The sequence below is a fragment of the Acartia tonsa genome, chromosome 9, assembly GCF_053477335.1.
Source record: "Acartia tonsa isolate MP-2025a chromosome 9, ASM5347733v1, whole genome shotgun sequence".
NCBI classification, from domain to species: domain Eukaryota; kingdom Metazoa; phylum Arthropoda; class Copepoda; order Calanoida; family Acartiidae; genus Acartia; species Acartia tonsa.
The window spans coordinates 9,191,345-9,211,261 of NC_137268.1; the positions used below are offsets into that span (position 1 = coordinate 9,191,345).

The window sequence follows — 19,917 nt, forward strand, 5'->3', positions numbered from 1 at the left end:
TTGATTTTCGATACCTTCATGTGGCGCAGCCACTTGTACTCTAAACATCAATAATACAAAAACAACATAAAAATTATAATCTTTGAATCTGCAAACTTTATCTATTTTATTTTAATCAATTTGTAATATTTTACTATATATCAGTCAATGAATAAGGAAGATAACAAAGTTACCCCTTCTGTAGATTAAAATTATTGCTCATAAAGTTTGGCCACTGGTAGTTTAAATCAAAATTTATAAAAAATGTTCCCAAAGTTTTTAAGCCCATGAATGAGATAAGGTACAAATAAAACTTAAGGTACCAGTATAATTTGATGTACTCCTCTGCTATTAATATTGACAATTAGGTTAATTTATAGCCTAATGAAAGTCGATGTAGAATGATATTTGGACTATCGGACATTAGAGTATCGGCGTTACTTCAAATCTTTTCTCAAGAACTATCCTAAATATAATTTAAGGAAGGATATTTGGATTTTAAATAGATTAATAGATTTTAAAGAATTGTTTAAGGTTTAACTTGATATTTTGAAGTGACCTCATATAAAAAATTTGAATTATAATCTGAACCAAACGATATTTATTTCCAATTTAATTTTGGTTTCAAATTTGATAAGCTTTTCAACAGAGTATAATCTTTTCAAAAATATTTTATGATTATTGTTAATGGAACATGAATGAAATGTATTTTAAGCTATAAACATCTGTAAATCATAACTAACATGCAAAGACATTATAGGTCTATTATGTCTATTGTATTAATTTGCTTATTTTCACATATTAAACGATTATCTATCTACTATCAAACATGATGATTGGTATACTTACAAAAAAATTAATGATCTAAAAATTGCAAAAATGTTAAAATTAAAACGGTATCTTTTTTTCAGGTGAATACATGCATAACTTCTGGTGAAAAACTCATAAACTGGTGATTTACTCAACATTCTGACCACTGTAAGCTGACCGCTTGACCTTCCTGTATAATCTGACCTATTCCTGTGTTCTGACCGCTGTAAGCTGATAGCTTGACCTTCTAGAATAATCTGACCTATTCCTGTGTTCTGACCACTGAAAGCTGACCGCTTGACCTTCTTGTAATAATCTGGCCTATTCCTGTGTTCTGACCGCTGAAAGCTGACAGGTTGACCTGCCTGTAAAATCTGGCCCAACCCACAAATGGCACAAACTCTTTCATCGTCACACACAGGTTAATTATATTAATTGTAGCGAACCTATTCTATAAACAGAGTTCGTTCGTCTATTCGTCCAAGGATTGTAAGTACGTCACAAAGAGATTGTAAAGAATACAGTCTATGCGCCCTCTCTTCTAATATTTACAAATAGAAATGCGCTAATAATTTTTGTGGTAAAGATATTTTAGTTTACAAAGTAATATTTTGTTATCTGGAAACGGTGTTTTTATCATTGTAAATGTTCTTTTCTTTGCTATTTCTGAGGGGATTTAACAATCCATAACAGATACCCAAAATTTGTCTTTTTAAGACTAACATATGCTTTGTATTTTTTAAAGATTGTTTTTAATGAACTTTGCTAAGTAATAAAACCTATATAGCATACATACTTCTCATATTATGTAGGCTAGTATAAAATAATCCACTTTATTTATATGTAAATATTATACTATTCTCAGCAAATGTAATTTGATCAATATAATATATTCATCTGTAAACACAAAAACAACAACTAAAAAAATAAGAGCATTTATTCATATACCATATCACCAAAAAAAGAGAAATAACGATTTTAAAGTCGAATAGTTCTAAATATAACAGTTCATATTCATTGCACATTAGCTTATTATTGTGGTATTACATTACAACATTAGAATAACCAAAGGAACCACAATGGAAAGGGTTGGAGGCCCCAGGCCTCGGGCCGGGCCCTGGATTTTTTTTTATCTTTTTAATACATTTTTACATTTGATTTCTGCAATTTTTTCAATATTTATCCTACAAGTAATATATGTAAGAATTGTAATTTTGTCTAATTCTCCAATATTTTTTTTTGAATAATCCAGAGCCCACGGGGAATCCCCTGGGTGGGGATCGGAATATGCAAAGTCATCCTCTATCACCCACTCCCCTTTCCCTTTTATTACCATTATCCTGTCTGGTAGTTGTCTAGGCCCAGTGTGTGTGTGTGTGTGTGTGTGTGTTGTGGGTCATGACCTTGGTGTACGCAACTTTTGCGTACAAACAGATATATATTTTTATTCCCTCTTCTCTTAATATATTATCTTTCTTCTTACATGTATAAATGTTTGGGTATTTTCAGAAAAAATTCTGTAATTAAAGACGTACATTGGAGTGACAGAAAGACATTACAGTTTTATTTTCTAAATTATTCTGTATTTAGTGTATTAGAACTTTTTCCATCTTTTTGCCAAGTAAACTTTAACTTAACCTTCAAAATTCTTTTTCTCCACATTAGCATGTATTGAAAACAAATATTACGGTAGAATCCTTTTATGTTCAGCAGTGAACCAATTATAACCCCCCCCCCCCCCTCCATCTTATTATAGTAGAGCATCTTCTATATCACTTAGGTTCTAACAAAGAACGTAAAAAAATGTTTGGAGGGGGGGGGGTAGATCTGAAGAACCTAGTAAAAGTGTCTGACTCTGATTATGACGTAAAAAAAATAGCCAATTAGAGGCCACTATAAATTCTACCATTGGTCAATTACAGTGTATACTGGCCTCCTATTGGCTAAATTTTTTTTACGTCATAATCAGAGTCAGACACTTTTACTAGGTTCGATCTGAAAAGTTTGGGTAATTTGTGCAACCTCGGTTACCCTTTAAATTCCCTAAAGACTAGTATGTTTAAAAATTGGACTTGCTCAGTTGCTATGTAATATAGGCAACTGCATAATCAAGATAAGATGTAAGCTTTAAAAAAAAAACACTGTCAGTCTTATTTAACCTAGAAAGAAAATACTTTATTTTTTCTAAGGATTTGTTTTAATGAGGGGGTGGGGGGTTCAGAATGCAATATTTCACTTCAAATGTAAAGGATTTTGTCAATATTGCAAATAATTACAAATATCGTTGAATGATTTAATTTGACATTACACGTAAAAGGTTATATTGCTTTGAGCGAGGCTTTTCTGCATAGAAAACAAGCTGCCTTTTAATTGAATCTAAAACTCCCATATATAAAGAATTGTATTTTTATAAAATATTAAACCACTGAAAACAAATTTTATTAGACTTTTAATTAATTACATTCCTTGAAAGAATTGATAAATTGCAATAAAACATCATGTTTATTATTGCAATTAAAATTCAATTTAAAACATTTGTATTTTTGTAGCGAAGCAACTGTACAATTTTTATAGCTATATATTCTTTTTAAATGTGTTTTCTTTCTTTCTTTATAAAAAGTTTTTTTATTTCATTTTTTTGATTGTAAAAAAGTATTATAATTAAAATGTATTCTCACATAATAATTAGTTTCGATGTCGTTGTATTCAACCGTTTAACTTGTGGAAAAGAAGTGGAAAAGAAACCCCCTAAAAATGAGATAGATAATCCGTCATTTTTATGACGCCACATGTTTCATTTTTGACACAATTTGGTCTTTGTCTTTAATTTTGTACTTCATGATCTTACAAACGGATGTACTTTTTACCTTAACTATTATGCTACAATTTCGTATTAACCAAAAAACTAATAATATTGTGTTATTTAGATCTACGAAGTTCAGTATTACAAAATGATAGACTAACAGAAACTAAGCAAGATAGAGAGGTATTGAATTCTTTCTACTTTTTAAAAGCGAAGCTTTTCTATAATTAGGGTCGGTCCGTACGTCCGTCCGTCCGTCCGTACTTCTGTCCGAGATAGATAGCTTTTATTCGTTAATTTAGGCATGTTAGAATTGTCCTATCGATTTCAAACTTTGCATGATGATTCCTGTAGTAGTTAGGTACGATTTAGAAAGCGTAGCAACTCTATAATCATTACCAGAATGTCCGTATGTCCATTTTAAACATGTTGATTTTTCTACTTTTTTAACAACAAATTTTTATGTGATCTAATTATCCGTTTGATCTGATTTTTGGTATATTGATTCCTGGGACAACAAAGAACAATAGTATAAGCAAAGCAACTCTATAATCAAGTCCTAAAAATGTAAGTATGTCCAAAACATTATCCTGTATCAATCAGTTTTTCAACAAATTTACTTACAATTTTGATTCGACTCTTTCGATACTTTTATATTCTGATTATTCAGTTCAGACACTAGACAAGTGTTAATGTCCGTTTGTCCTACCGTTTCAGTGCTTCGCTTTTATGGGTGTTGTCATCCTTGTTCTTTAATAAAAATATTAGAATATTACAATTACATTAAATTTATATACCCTTTGCATAATTTTTTTGCATTTTATAATTATAGTATGTCCAGTCCTACTATTCGACTTTTAACTTGATCAAAATGTTTCATTAAGAGTTAAAAATCTATTACTCTTATGCCTTTCTGACAAAGACTATAAGTTTATTAGAACATGACTATCTTTGTAAATTGACAAATTTTTTAGGTTGTAGATTAATTATTGCTTTGAACTTAACAATATAATCTATATCAAAGGAGTGTTATTTTAATTATTTCCTAAAATTAAAAAAGTAAGGCATACACAAAAAAAGATTCTTGTTTTATATATTCACAGGTAAATATTGCTTAAATTCATCAATAAAAAAAAAAGTAATTTTCTAGGAGGAAGAAATGGAGGCACTCAATTTAGCCAAAGACGAACAGCCCCAATCCCCTAGAATGAAATCCCCTCCCCCATCATCATCCCCTCACTTTGCCCCCTCCCCATCGCCCCCACTGCCCCACCTACCCAACCCAACCCTGCAGGCAGCCCTGGTAGCCCTACAAGCTGGACACCTCTCTCTTAGTCAGGTAAAAAGAATCGTTTTTTTTATTACAAGAATTAACTACAGTTTTGTATTTTTGACTTTTGAGTAGCATTTGACAATTCCTAAACATGTATTAAATATAACTGTCAAACAGACAAATTAAGTACTAAAAATACTAAACGTTTATAAAATGGGTTATTTTGGAGATCTGCAGCAAATAAGCCTTTTTTTATTTCAGATTATCTCTAGCCAAGCCGAAAAAGGCGGATGGACGTCGAAACTAGACAAAAATTCGCCCCCACCCTCCCCCCAACACAACAGAAGCCGCCCTCATTCTCGAAATTCAAATTGCGGTTCGGGGGGAGAGCGGGGAAGGGGACCCTTGCGCTCCCATTCCCCTCCTCCCCAATCCCCGCTCCCATCTATACATGAAAAAATGGGGATACCCCGGCCCCATTCACCGTTGGATAACGCCTCTCCCCCGCATGGAGGCGTGTCCCCACCTCCAAGATCGTCACCGCCCCCCTCATTTGGTATTCAGGTAATGAACAAACTTTTTGTACTGTGTCCATATCTTAACAAGGACAATTTTATTCTAAGTAATACAACAACATCAAGCATATCCTAAATAAAACGCAAAATTTAATCGAATGTAATGTTAAAATCAAAACTATTGAACCTCATTAAAAATCATTTAAAAACGAAGCTTTTCTATAATTTGGGTTGGTCCGTGTGTCATTCCTTCCGTAACGGTTAGCTCTTTTCGTTTATTTAGACATGTAAGAAAGACGGAAAGTCCGTATGTACATTTTAAAAAAACTGAATTTTAAGTTTTCTTACAATTTTTTTTACATAATTATCCTATATATCTGATGTTTGGAATAATGATTCTTATAACAACAAGGTAAAAAATTATAATTATATTGTCTTCAAATATTTTTTAAAAAACTACTCTGACTAGAACACAGTAAAAGTGTCGGACTGATTATGACGTAAAAAAAATTAGCTAATGAGAGGCCACTATAAATTTTACCATTGGTCAATAATGGCCTCTCATTGCCTAATTTTTTTATTTACGTCATAATCAGTCCGACACTTTTACTGTGTTCCTCTGACTAGAAACACAAAAGCAAATGTTTTTGGTACATTTAAAGAGAAAATCAAACATACACACAAGCAGACATCAAACATATCTATAATACAAAGTAGAACGATGTCTGTCTGTCCGTCCGTCCGTCTGTCCCTTAAGATCTCGGTAACCACTGAACCGATTGGATTCTACTCTTTAGGGAATATTGGTTTTAAGCTATTTTCTTGGGAGGTGGGGGTTGGACACCCCCAACCCCCTCAAAAACAAAAAAAACAAAAAGATTTTTTTTTTTTTTTTTAGGAGATATCCTTGGTCCTTTTTTTTATAGGAGATATCCTTGGTCCTTTGTAGAAGATTTCCTTTGTGGAAGATTTCCTTTGTGGAAGATTTCCTTTGTAGAAGATTTCCTTGCTCCTTCTTATTTTTTTTTTACAAATTTCACCTAACACTTTTTTATCATCTCTTGGGGCAAAGCCCCTAGAGGCTAGGGGCGAAGCCAGGGGCGTCCAAATTTTAGGGGGGGGGGTAGTTCGTGTTTGGGGGGGGGGGGTAAAATGTCGCGCGAAGCGCGCCGAAATTTTTTTTTACCCCCCCCAAAATTTTTACCCCGGGGGTAAAATTTGATTGGGGGGGGTAATTACCCCCCCTAAAGTCTGTTGGGGGGGGGGGGGGGTAAATACTCCCCCCAAATCTGTTGGGGGGGGGGTAATTACCCCCCCCCCCAAACTAATTTACCCCGGGGGTAAAATTTTTGGGGGGGGTAATTTAATTATGTAAAAAAAGCACCTACCTAATCTATTAAGTTAATAAGTACTATCCTATAACATAAAGTAGTAAGTAAGGTTTATTTGACTATAGCTTCAGATTTCATTACTTTTAATACTGAGTTCTCCTTTTTAGGAAAGCTTCACATAGATCCCATGATGGTTCCACACTAATATAGGTCAATCCTTTGAGTGGTTTTAGGCTATTTTTCTCCTCCCTTTTTACCCTTTAGAAAACACGAGTTCTTAGATGCTAAGGGCGCCACTACTATTCAAATATATAGTAGTATCTCATTCTTTAGAACATAAAAATACAATAATTAACTCACTAACCAATGAACCAATATGATTATACTTTAAAGTGAAGCGTCTTATAGGTCCTGGTAAGTTTTATAACTAGTTTTGAGACACCTTGACATCCTCCCAAAAGAAATCGCCTATAGAAATTCTTTTACATTATTTAATGAAATATTTAATTTAGTTAGGTATCTATTTTATGGAATCTTCAGTGCTTTACAATTACATCATAGATCCCCGGGATGGTTTTAGCCCTTATAAAGGCCCAAGCAAATAAAAATTAAATTTTTTGTTATCATGGTTAAGAACTGTTTTAACTGGTTGGACTATATTGGGGTATAGTCCCTTTTGTGGCAACGCTCTTTAAGGGGCGTTTCTTCGTTTTTTTTCACACAAGCTTCTCTCTTATTTCTAGCCCCTGCGGGGGGCCAATTGCTTAACCATGTGGGGCAATCACCTAAACCAATATAACCTATCCTAAAATATAAATAAATATAATCAAAAGCCATTTTAAAAATACGACGAATTGCCCCTTAAGGGGCGTTGCCACGATGCAAATTATGTAAAAGACAATAAAAAGAGAGAAAAACTAAAGAAAATTGGGATTTTAACAACAAATTTTTTTTTTAAGAACATTCAATTTGGGGGGGGGGGTAAATACCCCCCCCAAAAAATTTTTTTTAAAGAACATTTCTTTTGGGGGGGTAATTACCCCCCCCAAAATGGTTTGGGGGGGGTAAATACCCCCCCCAAAATCGTTGGGGGTGCCTACGGCACCCCCAAGGTAGGGGTAATTTTTTTTTTGGGGGGGTATTGTTCACAAAATTTTGGGGGTGCCTACGGCACCCCCAAAATCGTTTGGGGGTGCCAAATGGACGCCTATGGGCGAAGCCGCTAGTATAAGCATATAGAGCATGAGAAACCCAGAGGTGTATATGGTTAAATAACCTATATTCCTATATTTCTTGTGCCTATGTAAGATAAGCAATACTTCCATTAGGGTTTGTTTGTATAGCTACACTTTTTGCATACTTTTACAGTATACATACATACATACATTTATGTTTGTAATGTAATATAATACATTGACGACTGCGCCCCTAAGCTTCAAGAATAAAGTAACAGGATGTCTATCTATTTGTACTAAAGGATCTCGCTAATCGCTAAACCGATATGGTTCTCCTTTACAGGGTAGCTTCTCATGGGTCCTGGGAAGGTGTATAACAATTTTGGGGTGGGGTACCAGCACCGTTCCAAGATAAATCGTCCCTAGAAAAATACTTCCCCCCTTCTCAAGGGTCCCTAGAGGCATCTAGTGGGGTTCCCGCTAGTTTTTTATATCTCATGAAAGTTTGTATGTACCTATGTATGTTTTTGCATATATAATATTTACATAAACTGATAAGAACAATATTAATTTTGGTTGTGGCTGTGTTTGTCATAGATAAACCTCAGGGTGGGAGGGGACATTTGGATGTTTATTACACTAGTCCCCCAAAGTTTTAAGTTTTCTTACTTGTTGGCACTACAACTTTGGGGACTTCACTGAATTTTGGATTATTTGCTTCATTGAATTGAGTGTTTCAACAATTAATTGTAATCTATAGAAGGGGTATTTTTTTCCATCATCATTGGGGAAGTACATAAATTTTCGACAATTGTCTTATCCCTTTCTATCTCTGGATAAACCTACATATGTGTATGTGTATATGTTTGTGTATTACATAATTTGTCAAGGCTGCACTTTGTACTCTTTGTCTTTTAATTTACACTAGCTGCTATGCTCCTAGAGGCCTCTAGAGCTCTTGAGGGAAGGGGGTAATCACTCCTCAAATCTTAACATTATTGTAAAACAGTAAAGGGTTAAAGTAAGGGGTTAAATAACTGTATGTCCAAACCCCGTGGACCCTGTGCCGACTTTTAATTGGGTCTTTGAATATCAGCCAATAGCCAATATCAGCTAAGTTTGTACAAAAGAGCAGATAGCAATTTGCTAGCATACGAAATTAGACCCCAACACAGATCTATGAACTTATCTGGATTATGTATAAATACTTATACATTCATAGGGAAAGTGCCTCATCAATTCATTCATCATATGATCAAGGTCTGCTATTCAGCCAATTAATTCCCTTTAAAAATGCCGCAAAATTCAATATTTTGTTATAGTAAGGTTGGAGTAAGACTTGTTTTTTTTTTCACATAAGTGAAGGGGAGTGGGTAAGAAGGGGAGAAAAAAGATAAGGGGGTTGTGGGGAAATTTTCCTTTAGAATTGTTTGTCAGAATCACATTCCCTTTTTCCTGCATATGATCAGTTTCAATAATGTAATATCTTGGTCAATATTGTTGGTGAATATAAAAATCCAATAATATATTGGCAACAAACTAATGATTTTTTGCCAGCCAAATCACAAATACATATTTTTCATTGTTTCTTATATGCTAAAGTACAATATGTATTTGGCAAATGAAACATTTACTTTAGGTTTTAGTTAAGCAACGTTTGTTCTATGAAGTTTAGCTTTCCTCATAATATATGTCTTATGTAATCCGGCTGAATCCTCTTTTATGCTAAAACTATCAAACATCTCTGTTATATATGCTACTTTTGGCTACGCCCCTAGAGGCCTTTAGAGGCACTTTAGGTGGTGGTGAATTGAATTTGAGCCCCACCCCTAGTTTTAGTGTCAAAAACTAGTAGTATAATCCCCCCTATTTTTTTTTCTTCCAAAGAGTACCCTATCGGTTAAGCGGCTAGCGAGAATATTAGCAAAATTTAATGTTTTTTTTTATTTTCAAATGATTAAAGCCTAATTCTAAAATCAAAATAGACAAAATCTATCCCATGACCTTTGTAAGACTTTTCTAAAATGGAGAACTAAATCAGTTCAGTGTTTTGTGTGATCTTAACGGACAAACAAAAAAAACATACTACTTAAAAACCTAAATTTTTGCAGGAGGTTCAGGCTTTACAAGCAGCTCTAGCACAGCATCAACAAACTATTCAACAACAGCTGCACAGCTTTCTGCTGCTACAACAGGCATTGCTCATTATATTTAGATGCCAAACTTGCATGGAGGGAAGGGGACATTGGGCTGTTTATTACCCTAGTCCCCATAATAATGTTTTCTTACTCGTTGGTTTAACAAGTTTGGGGACTTTTATTAAATTTAGATTAGTTGGTTTATTTAGTTTCGAGTCAAAATATGTCAACCAATAATTGTAATCTAAAGAACTGGTGATTTTGTGTATCATAATTGGGGATGTACATCAATTTATCAACCATTGTCTCATCGCTTTAGAGCTTGTATTATAAGCCCCTTAGATTTTACTTAACAAAATGAATAATGATCTTGATTAGTCTGGCCTATCTCATCTCAACCCGCTGCTCTTTCCAGCATCAGCTGCCGCCGCTGCAAACGGTTTGACCGCCGGCGGCGTTAATGGCGGACTAAAATCGCCACCATCGCCCCCGCCCCACCAGCCACCAGGAATGTGTTTATACATAACAGAATTATTAAGGCTATCTAAGAAGGAAAATGCATTGGTCCTTAAACAGCCGCAACAACTTATCACATAGAGTTTTTATTTCAATATGAAAAAATATAAGGTTATTTTTAAGAAACGAAAAAAATAACATTTTGTGATTTATTGACAATATATTCCATGTTTGATGTGTTTTTAAAGTTTTTTATCATTAAACACTTTTTTTTTTCTTATACTGGGCTCCTTAAGAGCATCACATTCCCTTTTTTAAAATTAGATTTTCTAGTTTTGAAATTTAATTCTGTTATATAAACAATTGCAAACTTAGGACCAATGTCACCGTTCAGTAACAACAACAATTCTTTGGATAAACTCGGTGAATTGAGAGCTAAGGTTAGCAACATTTACTGGATAAAACCAGGGCTCGGCAGAAGCGCGTCAGCAGCCTGTAAGCCTTAGAAAAATCAACCTTTTAGTTTACAATTTTAAAAAATCAGCTGGAAGTCTAAACCTGACCGTATTATGGCAATCTCTTTTCTTTAGAAAAAAATTATGCAAAACCTATCTAAAAAGAATTAGCAGTTATTCAATTTTAAGCTTTAGACAAAAAAAATCTTACTAATCTAAATAATAGGATATGTGCATAAATTTTTTTAAAAATATTTTCAGGATTTGCCTGGTTTTCCTGGACTGAAGGGACCTGGCCCTGACAGTATTTTTTTCCCAAAGAACAGCCAAGATTCCAGGTATACAATATACATAGATAGATAGGTAGATATGTATTTCAACATAAGCATACAAAAATAGTGTTATTTGGTATTTGCAAAAGCTAATAAACTTGGATGGATATGGTTGTTTCATGTATGGGGTTGAGATAGAGCCATATAGAACATACAAGTACTGTTTTAGTAAAAGCTTCAAGTCTTGATAGTTGATAATGTATTTATGATCAGAATTAATATCAGGGATCTAAAAGAATTAAACAACTGCTGATTAATTGATGTAAATCCCCAATGATGATACAAAAACTACAACTAAATAAACCAACAAATCAAAATTCAATAAAGTCTCCAAAGTTGTTGAGCCAACAAACAAGAAAACATAAATAGTGTAATAAACAGCCTATTGTCCCCTCCCTACCTGAATAAAGCACTAATATTTAATGATATACTAATGATTGCCTTATCCTGTTCTTTATATGTTAACCGCCCTTAATTAATGAAACATATTTCTATTTAATGGGATGTTTCAACCTTTACCTTTACTATATGATGAAAGATTGTTGGATAGGTCTGACTGGCAAATGATTAAATATTTTATTAGATCTCGGCTCGGTGGACTGCACCCCCACTTCCCGCCTGGCCTACCAGCTCTACACCCCCGGACACCCCCAGTGCCCCCGCAAAACCGGTTTCTGGGCATGCATCAACCTCAGGTACATCATCACATGCGAAGGCAGACATATCTGTAAATCTGATTGAGGGGGGGGGGGTGTAGCCTGTAGTTTTAAAAGAAAATTGGTTTAAAAAAATAGAGGGGGGGGGTTACTTTTTCTTCCCAGGATCTATGAGAATCTGCACCGCAAAGGAGAACCTTATCAGCTCAATAGTTAGCGATATCCTTTAGTACACACAGACACTTACAGATCCTGTTACTTTATTATAAGGATTTATAAATTCATTTCTCGTATTTATTCGAATCTGGTGGATAGGAACCGGTTCTCATCCATACGAAAATCTATGTCTAGCATCGTATTATATCCAGCTTTCTTTGGCTCCTTGGGGCTAAAAAACTAGTTTTGATACCATAACTGTACATACTATATCCGCGGAAAGCCGTTTATAATACGATGCGAGATATAACTATCATATATTTAGTTGTCTGGACTACCTGGTGGCCCCGGAGGGCTACATGGACTCCATGCTAAACACGACAGGGAGGGGAGAATGCTGACTAAAGCAGCACTAACAATGCCACAGGTGATTCTCAGGGATTTAAAGATAGTATAATGGATGTTAAATTAATCTTTCAATAACAATTAAAATATTCCACGTTCCTTGAAGCTCTTTATAGTGCCTATCAAAAATGACGTCATATAATACAAATGACTAATGATAGGCCAATACACAAAATTACTAATGGTAGGCCATTAAACATTTTAATTGACCAATGGTAGGCTATTATGACGTAATTTTTAGAGGCACGATAAAAAGCTTCATGTTCCTTCTAAAGGGAAGATATTGTTAAAGATTGATTTATCCTTTATTGTCTACCAAAATATAATTATTTGACAAATAGAAGAGTAGGAAAGACAAAAATTTCAAATGTACTAGAAAATAATTTGGCCATATACTTTTTAGAAAAGAATCATACTTTTAAATTAATAGTTTTTACACACTCTGTCTGTCCTGTTATTCTGTTTGTTTTGTAAAGTACTTGTTCTTGTTTGTGGTATATAGTTTATTTACTATTTTAAGTTTGAATATAGAGACATAAAAATGGTGTTTATCGTTGAAAAAAAAAAACTCCTTTCAGTGCTAAAGTCTTTTTGTTTGTTTGGTGATTCGGTTTGGTGTTTGGTTTTTATTCAGCTTTTATAAAACTCAGATATATTTGCAATGCAATGGACCTTATCAAGGACAAGTATATGTACTTCATATAGAGCAGCAATATCAAACTGACAATTTTTATCGAATATAATAAGATATTTTTGACAATGTTTATCCTAAGAATACTACTGTATCTATTTACTAGCGGATACGCCCCTAGAGGCCTCAATAGTAACGTAAAAAGTTTTCCTTTAATTCTATGTTGAGATCAGCTGTTTACCAAGAAAGAACTAAAATATCGCTATGCGGCGCTAGTTTCATAAAACTTGATTTTTTGGCAATTTTTTTTGGGAGGGTGGTGTTACCCTCCAACAAAATAGTTATAAACATGCCCAGGACATATGAGAAGCTACTCTGTAAAGAAGAACCGTATCGGTTTTTCTGATTAGCGAGATCCTTTGGTACAAACATACAAACACACAGACACAGATCATGTTACTTTCATGTACGGATTTGTAACTTACATTGTAAAACAAACGACAAACTAACATACATACAATATACATACCTTATATATAGAGAAATTTGTCTATTAAAAATTAATATGTAATAATATGTACTGAGATATTTGGTAATTATTACCTAATTATGATATTATCATATGAAACATGATATAGATTAACATTTTCTGGAAAGAATATTACAATAACAAACTGTGCAAAATAAATGTACTTTTTTGCAAAAAAAAATGATAAACAAGGATTATCATGTTTAAATACCTTCTGAATTTAAAATCGCAAAAGTTATACCTATTTTTAAGTTAAAAGGGAATAATTCTAATGAAAAAGCTGATCCATCAAACTATAGGCCGATAAGTTTATTAGCTATTTTCTCAAAAGTTTTAGAAAAAGTCATTTATCAACAACTGTCATGCTATTTGATTAGAAATAATATCATTTTTGAACATCAGTATGGATTTCAATCAAAAAAGTCTACAATACACCCCGTGATACACCTCTTAAATTATATAGCTGAAGCAAAAAATGATAATAAAACTGTAATTGGAGTCTTCTGTGATCTTGCAAAATGTTTTGATACAATTCCACACTCTATTTTAATTAAAAAGTTGTCAAAAATTGGCATTAATGGCGTTGAACTTGAATGGTTTAAAAATTATTTAAGTAATAGACAGCAATTTGTACATGTAAACAATACTGACTCAACAAAGCTGAACATAGATAGAGGTGTCCCACAGGGCTCTATTTTAGGACCAATTCTATTTTTAATCTACATAAATGATCTTAAAAACTGTACTGATTTATTTACCCTATTATTTGCTGATGACAGTAATTTTTTAATTTCTGGTAAAAACTTTACAGAGATAAAACTGAAATTAAACAATGAACTTAAAAAGATATCTGATTGGTTTAGGAGTAATCAAATGAGCTTAAATCCTGATAAAACTAAAATCATGATATTTAATAAAAATGAAAATACTATTGATTGGAATGCTCTTAATATTAAGCTAAACTTTAACAATGAAAATGAGTTTGATCCTGAGAAAATAAAAATCTTAAATTATGTCAATTCAAGTAGCAATATTCCTGCAATTAAATTCCTAGGTGTATTTATAGATCCTTCTTTGAATTTTAAATATCATGTAGAACATTTACGTAAAAAGATTTCTAGTTCCTTATTTCTTATAAATAGAGCTAAACATATACTGAATTTAGATAGCAAAAAAATGCTTTTTCACTCACTTATAAATAGTCATTTACTTTACTGTTTACCTGCCTGGAGTTGTGGTCTAAAATCTACTATGGACCCATTAATTAAATTGCAAAAAAAGGCAATAAGAATTGTTTTTAGTAAGAAACACATCTCACACACAATGCCTTTATTTAAAAAAATGAATGTCCTTCCTTTACATGAATCAGCTAATTATTTGAAATTATTATTTATGTATGATTTTATAAACAGTAAGCTACCAAGTTCCTTTCAAGGTACATGGCTTCGCCGTAATCAATTACATACCAGAAATCTTAGAAACTCTAATATGTTTGATGTTAAAAAACCGAAGTTTAAATCTATTGAAAGATTTCCTAAGTATCATTTCCAAGAATTATGGAATAACCATTGTAATAATGATTTATTAACCCACAATCAATCAAGAAAAAAATTTATAAAAAATCTAAAAGAATCTTTGTTATCAAGCTTAACTTTAGTGTGTAACAACCCATTATGTCAAGAATGTAGATAAAATTATATTTCTTTTCAATATTGTTTGAAATCTGATAAATCAATCAAAATCTATTTGTTAAAATTTTTTTTAATTTCTATTATTGCAATAATGGTGTGAGACTTGTATGTCCTAATCAATCCTTCCTATTATCATTCTTTCCTCTCCAATATGATTTTATTTATTGCTTATTATCTTTTTTTCTATTTTTTTTGTCTTATTTATATGGCCTGTATGAAAACAATGTGTGAATACACATTACTGCATACTTCCTAGTTTTTAGGAAACTGCCATTTGGGAAGAAAATTTTTTTATAAATTAATCATATCAATAAAATTTGACTGTATATATAAATGTATATAATATTCATTTAATTCATTTATTATTTTGTTGTTTTTTTTTCTATGTATGTACACCCAAGAATAATAAATCTAAAAGCAGCGAAAAATGAATAGAAAATAAAATTGTGTCACTGAAAGCTTTTTACTATAGCAATAGGTTGAAAACTTTTTTCATAATTGCTATTTTAACATTTAATTTTATAGCAAGTAATTTTCTATAATTTTCAAGAATATTGATAAAAAATAAGTATTTATACAAATCTATTGTGTGTCTTATGCATTCAAGTTATATAGTAGCTACGCTTATGAAAGACAAAAATTAAAGTATAATTTTTAATGGATATAAGATATATGTGGATAAATTGAGAGGGGAAAATTTGTCGTCAATTTAGCTTGCTATTTAGACCTCATTTATTGGTCAGTTGGTTCATCCAGTAGGAAAAAGGATGGGGTAAAAAAGGAGGGGGAATTTGTTATTTTGTCTAGCTGCGAGTATTACTGTATAAGAGTAAATGATTATCTGATGCAAGTAATATAATAATTAAATTAGATACATGATAAAACCAATCGAAAATATGTGTTCTTAGTAGAAAGAATTGTCCTATTGAATTAAAATAATTATGCTAATGCTTGTAGTTAACGATGTACAAGAATTCTACTCAAGATTATTTGATAGAGGTGATTATAAGGATAATTAGTAAAATACTCACCCAGTAAATATATGACTTTTTCAAATAATTTAAAAATGAGTTATAATTTTGAAAGTTAATAAGAAAGAATATTTAACCCCGGAAAAAAATAAATGATGATAGTAAAACAATTTTTGTACATCTAATAAAACAATTAAAACCTCTACGTTTAACCTATATTAATTTACAATATTTTTTTTATTTTCTTTATTCTAAGCAAGTCATAAGCTTTTTTTATATCACCTAAAGATGAAATAAAAAATCTGTTACAGCCTAATACAATATCTTTTTAAAAATTTAAGTCATGCTAGCTTATTTAGAATTGTTCAATATCTACCTTTAAACCTTAAAAAAAGTTTTGCCATTTACAAATTTTCAAATGACGATAAATAGCTCCAATATATTTAAAGTTGGTTATAAACTAGTTTATGCTGTTTACTATATTTTATTATTTATTGTCCAAACTCATTCTATTTCTATGTAAGTAATCGTTTTTTTTATTGAAATGCTGTTATAGATGCAAAGTGTCCATCATAATCTACATAATCAGAATGGATATAGATCATTTAGACCTGGATTTACCCAGGTACTAATATTATCACAACTAACAGGATGTTTGTCTGTCTGCATGTAATTTGAGGTGACTTGGTAAACTTACAAATATTTTACCCAGCCTCACTATTTTGCATGGCTTAGAATTCACATTAATCGAATAGTGTCCAAGAAAAAAAACTGTAAAAATATACATCAAATTTATTTCATGATTTTAAAATCTCTTAAAACAAAGACGCATTTTGGACTATGAATAGTTATTTTTGATAGCATGAGTTTAATATTCCTTTGTTTCCAAAAATCAAAAAAACCTATTTTTTTCTAGGATACCTCGAATAGAAAAAAAAATGATTAAGAAATTTATGTTTAAAAACATTGACTAAATAAATTTTATTTATAATTTTAGTTATAAAACTTTCATTTTATGATTAGTTTGCATGGCTTTTTGTTAACATTGTTATTCTCATCTGTTTGGCGATATAATATAACATCCATAAAAGCAAAGCTCCAAAATCAGACAAAAACATTAACATAAAAAGCAGAATATAAATAGTAAAAACAAAATTCTTTGCATTTGTTGCAAAATTGTTTAAATACATGGTACAATTTAAGAGCATACGTATATTTTTGTAAGTAGAAAATAGAGACGCTTCGCTCATAACATTGTACCTTGTTGTCACAGGAATTGATACTTAAAAAGGATAAGAATTATAAACTACCTAATTGTACCTTTTGGTAACGGTTATATAGTTGCTTTGCTTTCTAAGGGATATCTGTAACGGATATGCGACCGATCCTAAATTTAGTAGCTTCGCTAAAGTCAAAATATTTTCAGCATGTATTATTTTTGGGATTTTCTAGAATATCGCAATGAAGGTTGGCATTTTTTTAATCTTAACAAAAAAAAATATTGAACAATTGTTTTGTTCGGAATAAATTAATTTACCAAAAGTCTAAAGTTATTTGTAAAATGTATTTTTGACATTCAGTGTCATTTGGGTAAAACTATGTACTATTTAAATTAATAGCTGTCATTGTATATCATTTAGGACTTGTTAATATAATGCTAAGACTAGCAATTGAGAGAATTAATAGATCCAAAAGTAGCACACTAACGTAAATTGAAAGGGGTGGAAGGTTATCATTTCTCCCATAAAATAGCTAAAAACCTTCCCTAGCATGCCTCACAATGTGCCTTTTCCATAGACCATTAGAAAAGGGGTCTATGCTCTACCTAAGATAAATGACAATTATGATGATGATCCCATGAATATTAAAGATTTCCTATAAAGTAGAACCGAAAATTGAAAAATCATATTTAGCGTCGTCGTATTACAGACAATTTTCCATGAATATCGAAATAAAAATCATAAAATCAATACTAATTTTTTTAGCCCGAGCCTCCATTCCCTCAGGGCTAACAAAACTGATTATTAATATATATAATATATATATATTAATATTATTATTTTTCATTTTTATATCCGTGGAAAGCTGTCTATAACACGATGTGATATAGCGAAAAGAAAAATATTAACGCAGCAGTCAAAGGTGGAGGTGAACATTCAATCAAATTTAATTTAGGTAACAGCCCCGAGATTAGAAATGCCCGCTGAAGAAACAACGGATTTAGAAGAATTGGAACAATTTGCGAAAATTTTCAAACAAAAACGAATTAAATTAGGTAAATTTTCAATATGATACAAAAGTAATAATGCATTCAGCATGCAACTTAGAAACAAAAATAGTTGAGGAATAGTCCCTTTCGTGGCAACGCTCCTTAAGGGGCGATTCGTCGTATTTTTAAAATTGCTATTATAGGTTATTTTAGGTTAGGTTAGGTTATATTGGGTTAAGTGATTTCCCCACAGGGTTAGAGCCCCCGCAGGGGCCAGAAATAGGAGAAAAACTGCTTTGTAAAAAAACGAAGAAATGCCCCTTAAGGAGCGTTGCCACGAAAGGGACTATACCCAAATGTTGTATTCAAAATCTTAACAGGCAGAAAATGAAAGTCATAGGGTTAAAAGGTCATTAGACTAGGATATATGTAAAGGAAATTTAGAATCACTTAAAGTACCAGAGTAAATAATATTACAGACTAACGGATGAAAAGACCATTTGACCGACATACAGACGGATGGACAAACGTATATACAAACGGAAAAACAAACAGATGGACACTTTTATGTCTAAAAACATGGACAAAACGGCTAAACAATAAGAGTGATAAGCTCTTTCTATTTCTATGAAAAATCATAAAATAATTTTTTCAAAGGGTACACTCAAGGCGACGTAGGACTCGCCATGGGAAAGCTATACGGCAACGACTTTTCTCAGACCACGATCTCCAGGTTCGAGGCCCTCAACCTTTCATTCAAGAACATGTGCAAGCTAAAACCCTTGCTGGCTAAGTGGCTAGAGGTATACATGTTTTTTATTAATTAATTTAATACAAGGATAATTACATAATTTAGTAGCGACCATAAATTATTCTGTATGAAGAAAATACTCTTTTTCTTTCAAACGTTTAACCAAATTCAATTTTATGGCGTATTGATTGCAATTTAATTTTTCATACTATTTTGAAATACATATCAAGTAATTTTTGTCTTTAACCTAAGGATTTTTAAAGGCTGATATTTTAAGGAAATTTCATATTTTGAAAGATTTTTCCATGAAACCTTTCTTCTAGAAAAGGAATAAGTTAACTTTTATTCAAATTTCACTATTATGCGTAAATATTTTTACTTTTTGAAACTTGTATTAATAAAAATTGAGCGCCAAAAAAGCCTCTTTAAATTCCCCTTCCCGCATTTTAAATATCTAATTTGCATATGAACAGAATTTCAATTTTTCATCTTGATTCTGATTGGTCGACACAAGAACATCAGGCTTGTGCACAACTTTAACTTCATATATTCAAACCCTTCCTACCCCCTCCCTTCCACATTATCTTTCATGTATAATTCCCTTTTATTACCCCCCCCCCCCCCCATTTCCTCTTTCCTACGGCCTCGGGA

The 19,917-nt window shown here is 32.1% G+C and overlaps 1 protein-coding gene across 1 annotated transcript in view; it reads left to right on the top strand.

Moving 5' to 3' along the window:
- The first annotated feature begins 890 nt into the window (after window positions 1–890).
- The window catches only part of LOC145328532 (uncharacterized), a 33,227-nt gene continuing 14,200 nt past the window's right edge, over window positions 891–19,917 (top strand). Inside the window, exons 1-14 of the mRNA XM_080172246.1 lie at window positions 891–1,210; window positions 3,717–3,775; window positions 4,743–4,931; window positions 5,127–5,429; window positions 9,998–10,081; window positions 10,403–10,530; window positions 10,854–10,920; window positions 11,197–11,273; window positions 11,851–11,962; window positions 12,405–12,506; window positions 16,293–16,334; window positions 16,863–16,931; window positions 18,482–18,581; window positions 19,173–19,318. Of these exons, the coding sequence (XP_080028372.1) occupies window positions 1,180–1,210; window positions 3,717–3,775; window positions 4,743–4,931; window positions 5,127–5,429; window positions 9,998–10,081; window positions 10,403–10,530; window positions 10,854–10,920; window positions 11,197–11,273; window positions 11,851–11,962; window positions 12,405–12,506; window positions 16,293–16,334; window positions 16,863–16,931; window positions 18,482–18,581; window positions 19,173–19,318 (1,509 nt within the window). The 5' untranslated portion in view covers window positions 891–1,179. The remainder of the gene's footprint in view (window positions 1,211–3,716; window positions 3,776–4,742; window positions 4,932–5,126; window positions 5,430–9,997; window positions 10,082–10,402; window positions 10,531–10,853; window positions 10,921–11,196; window positions 11,274–11,850; window positions 11,963–12,404; window positions 12,507–16,292; window positions 16,335–16,862; window positions 16,932–18,481; window positions 18,582–19,172; window positions 19,319–19,917) is intronic.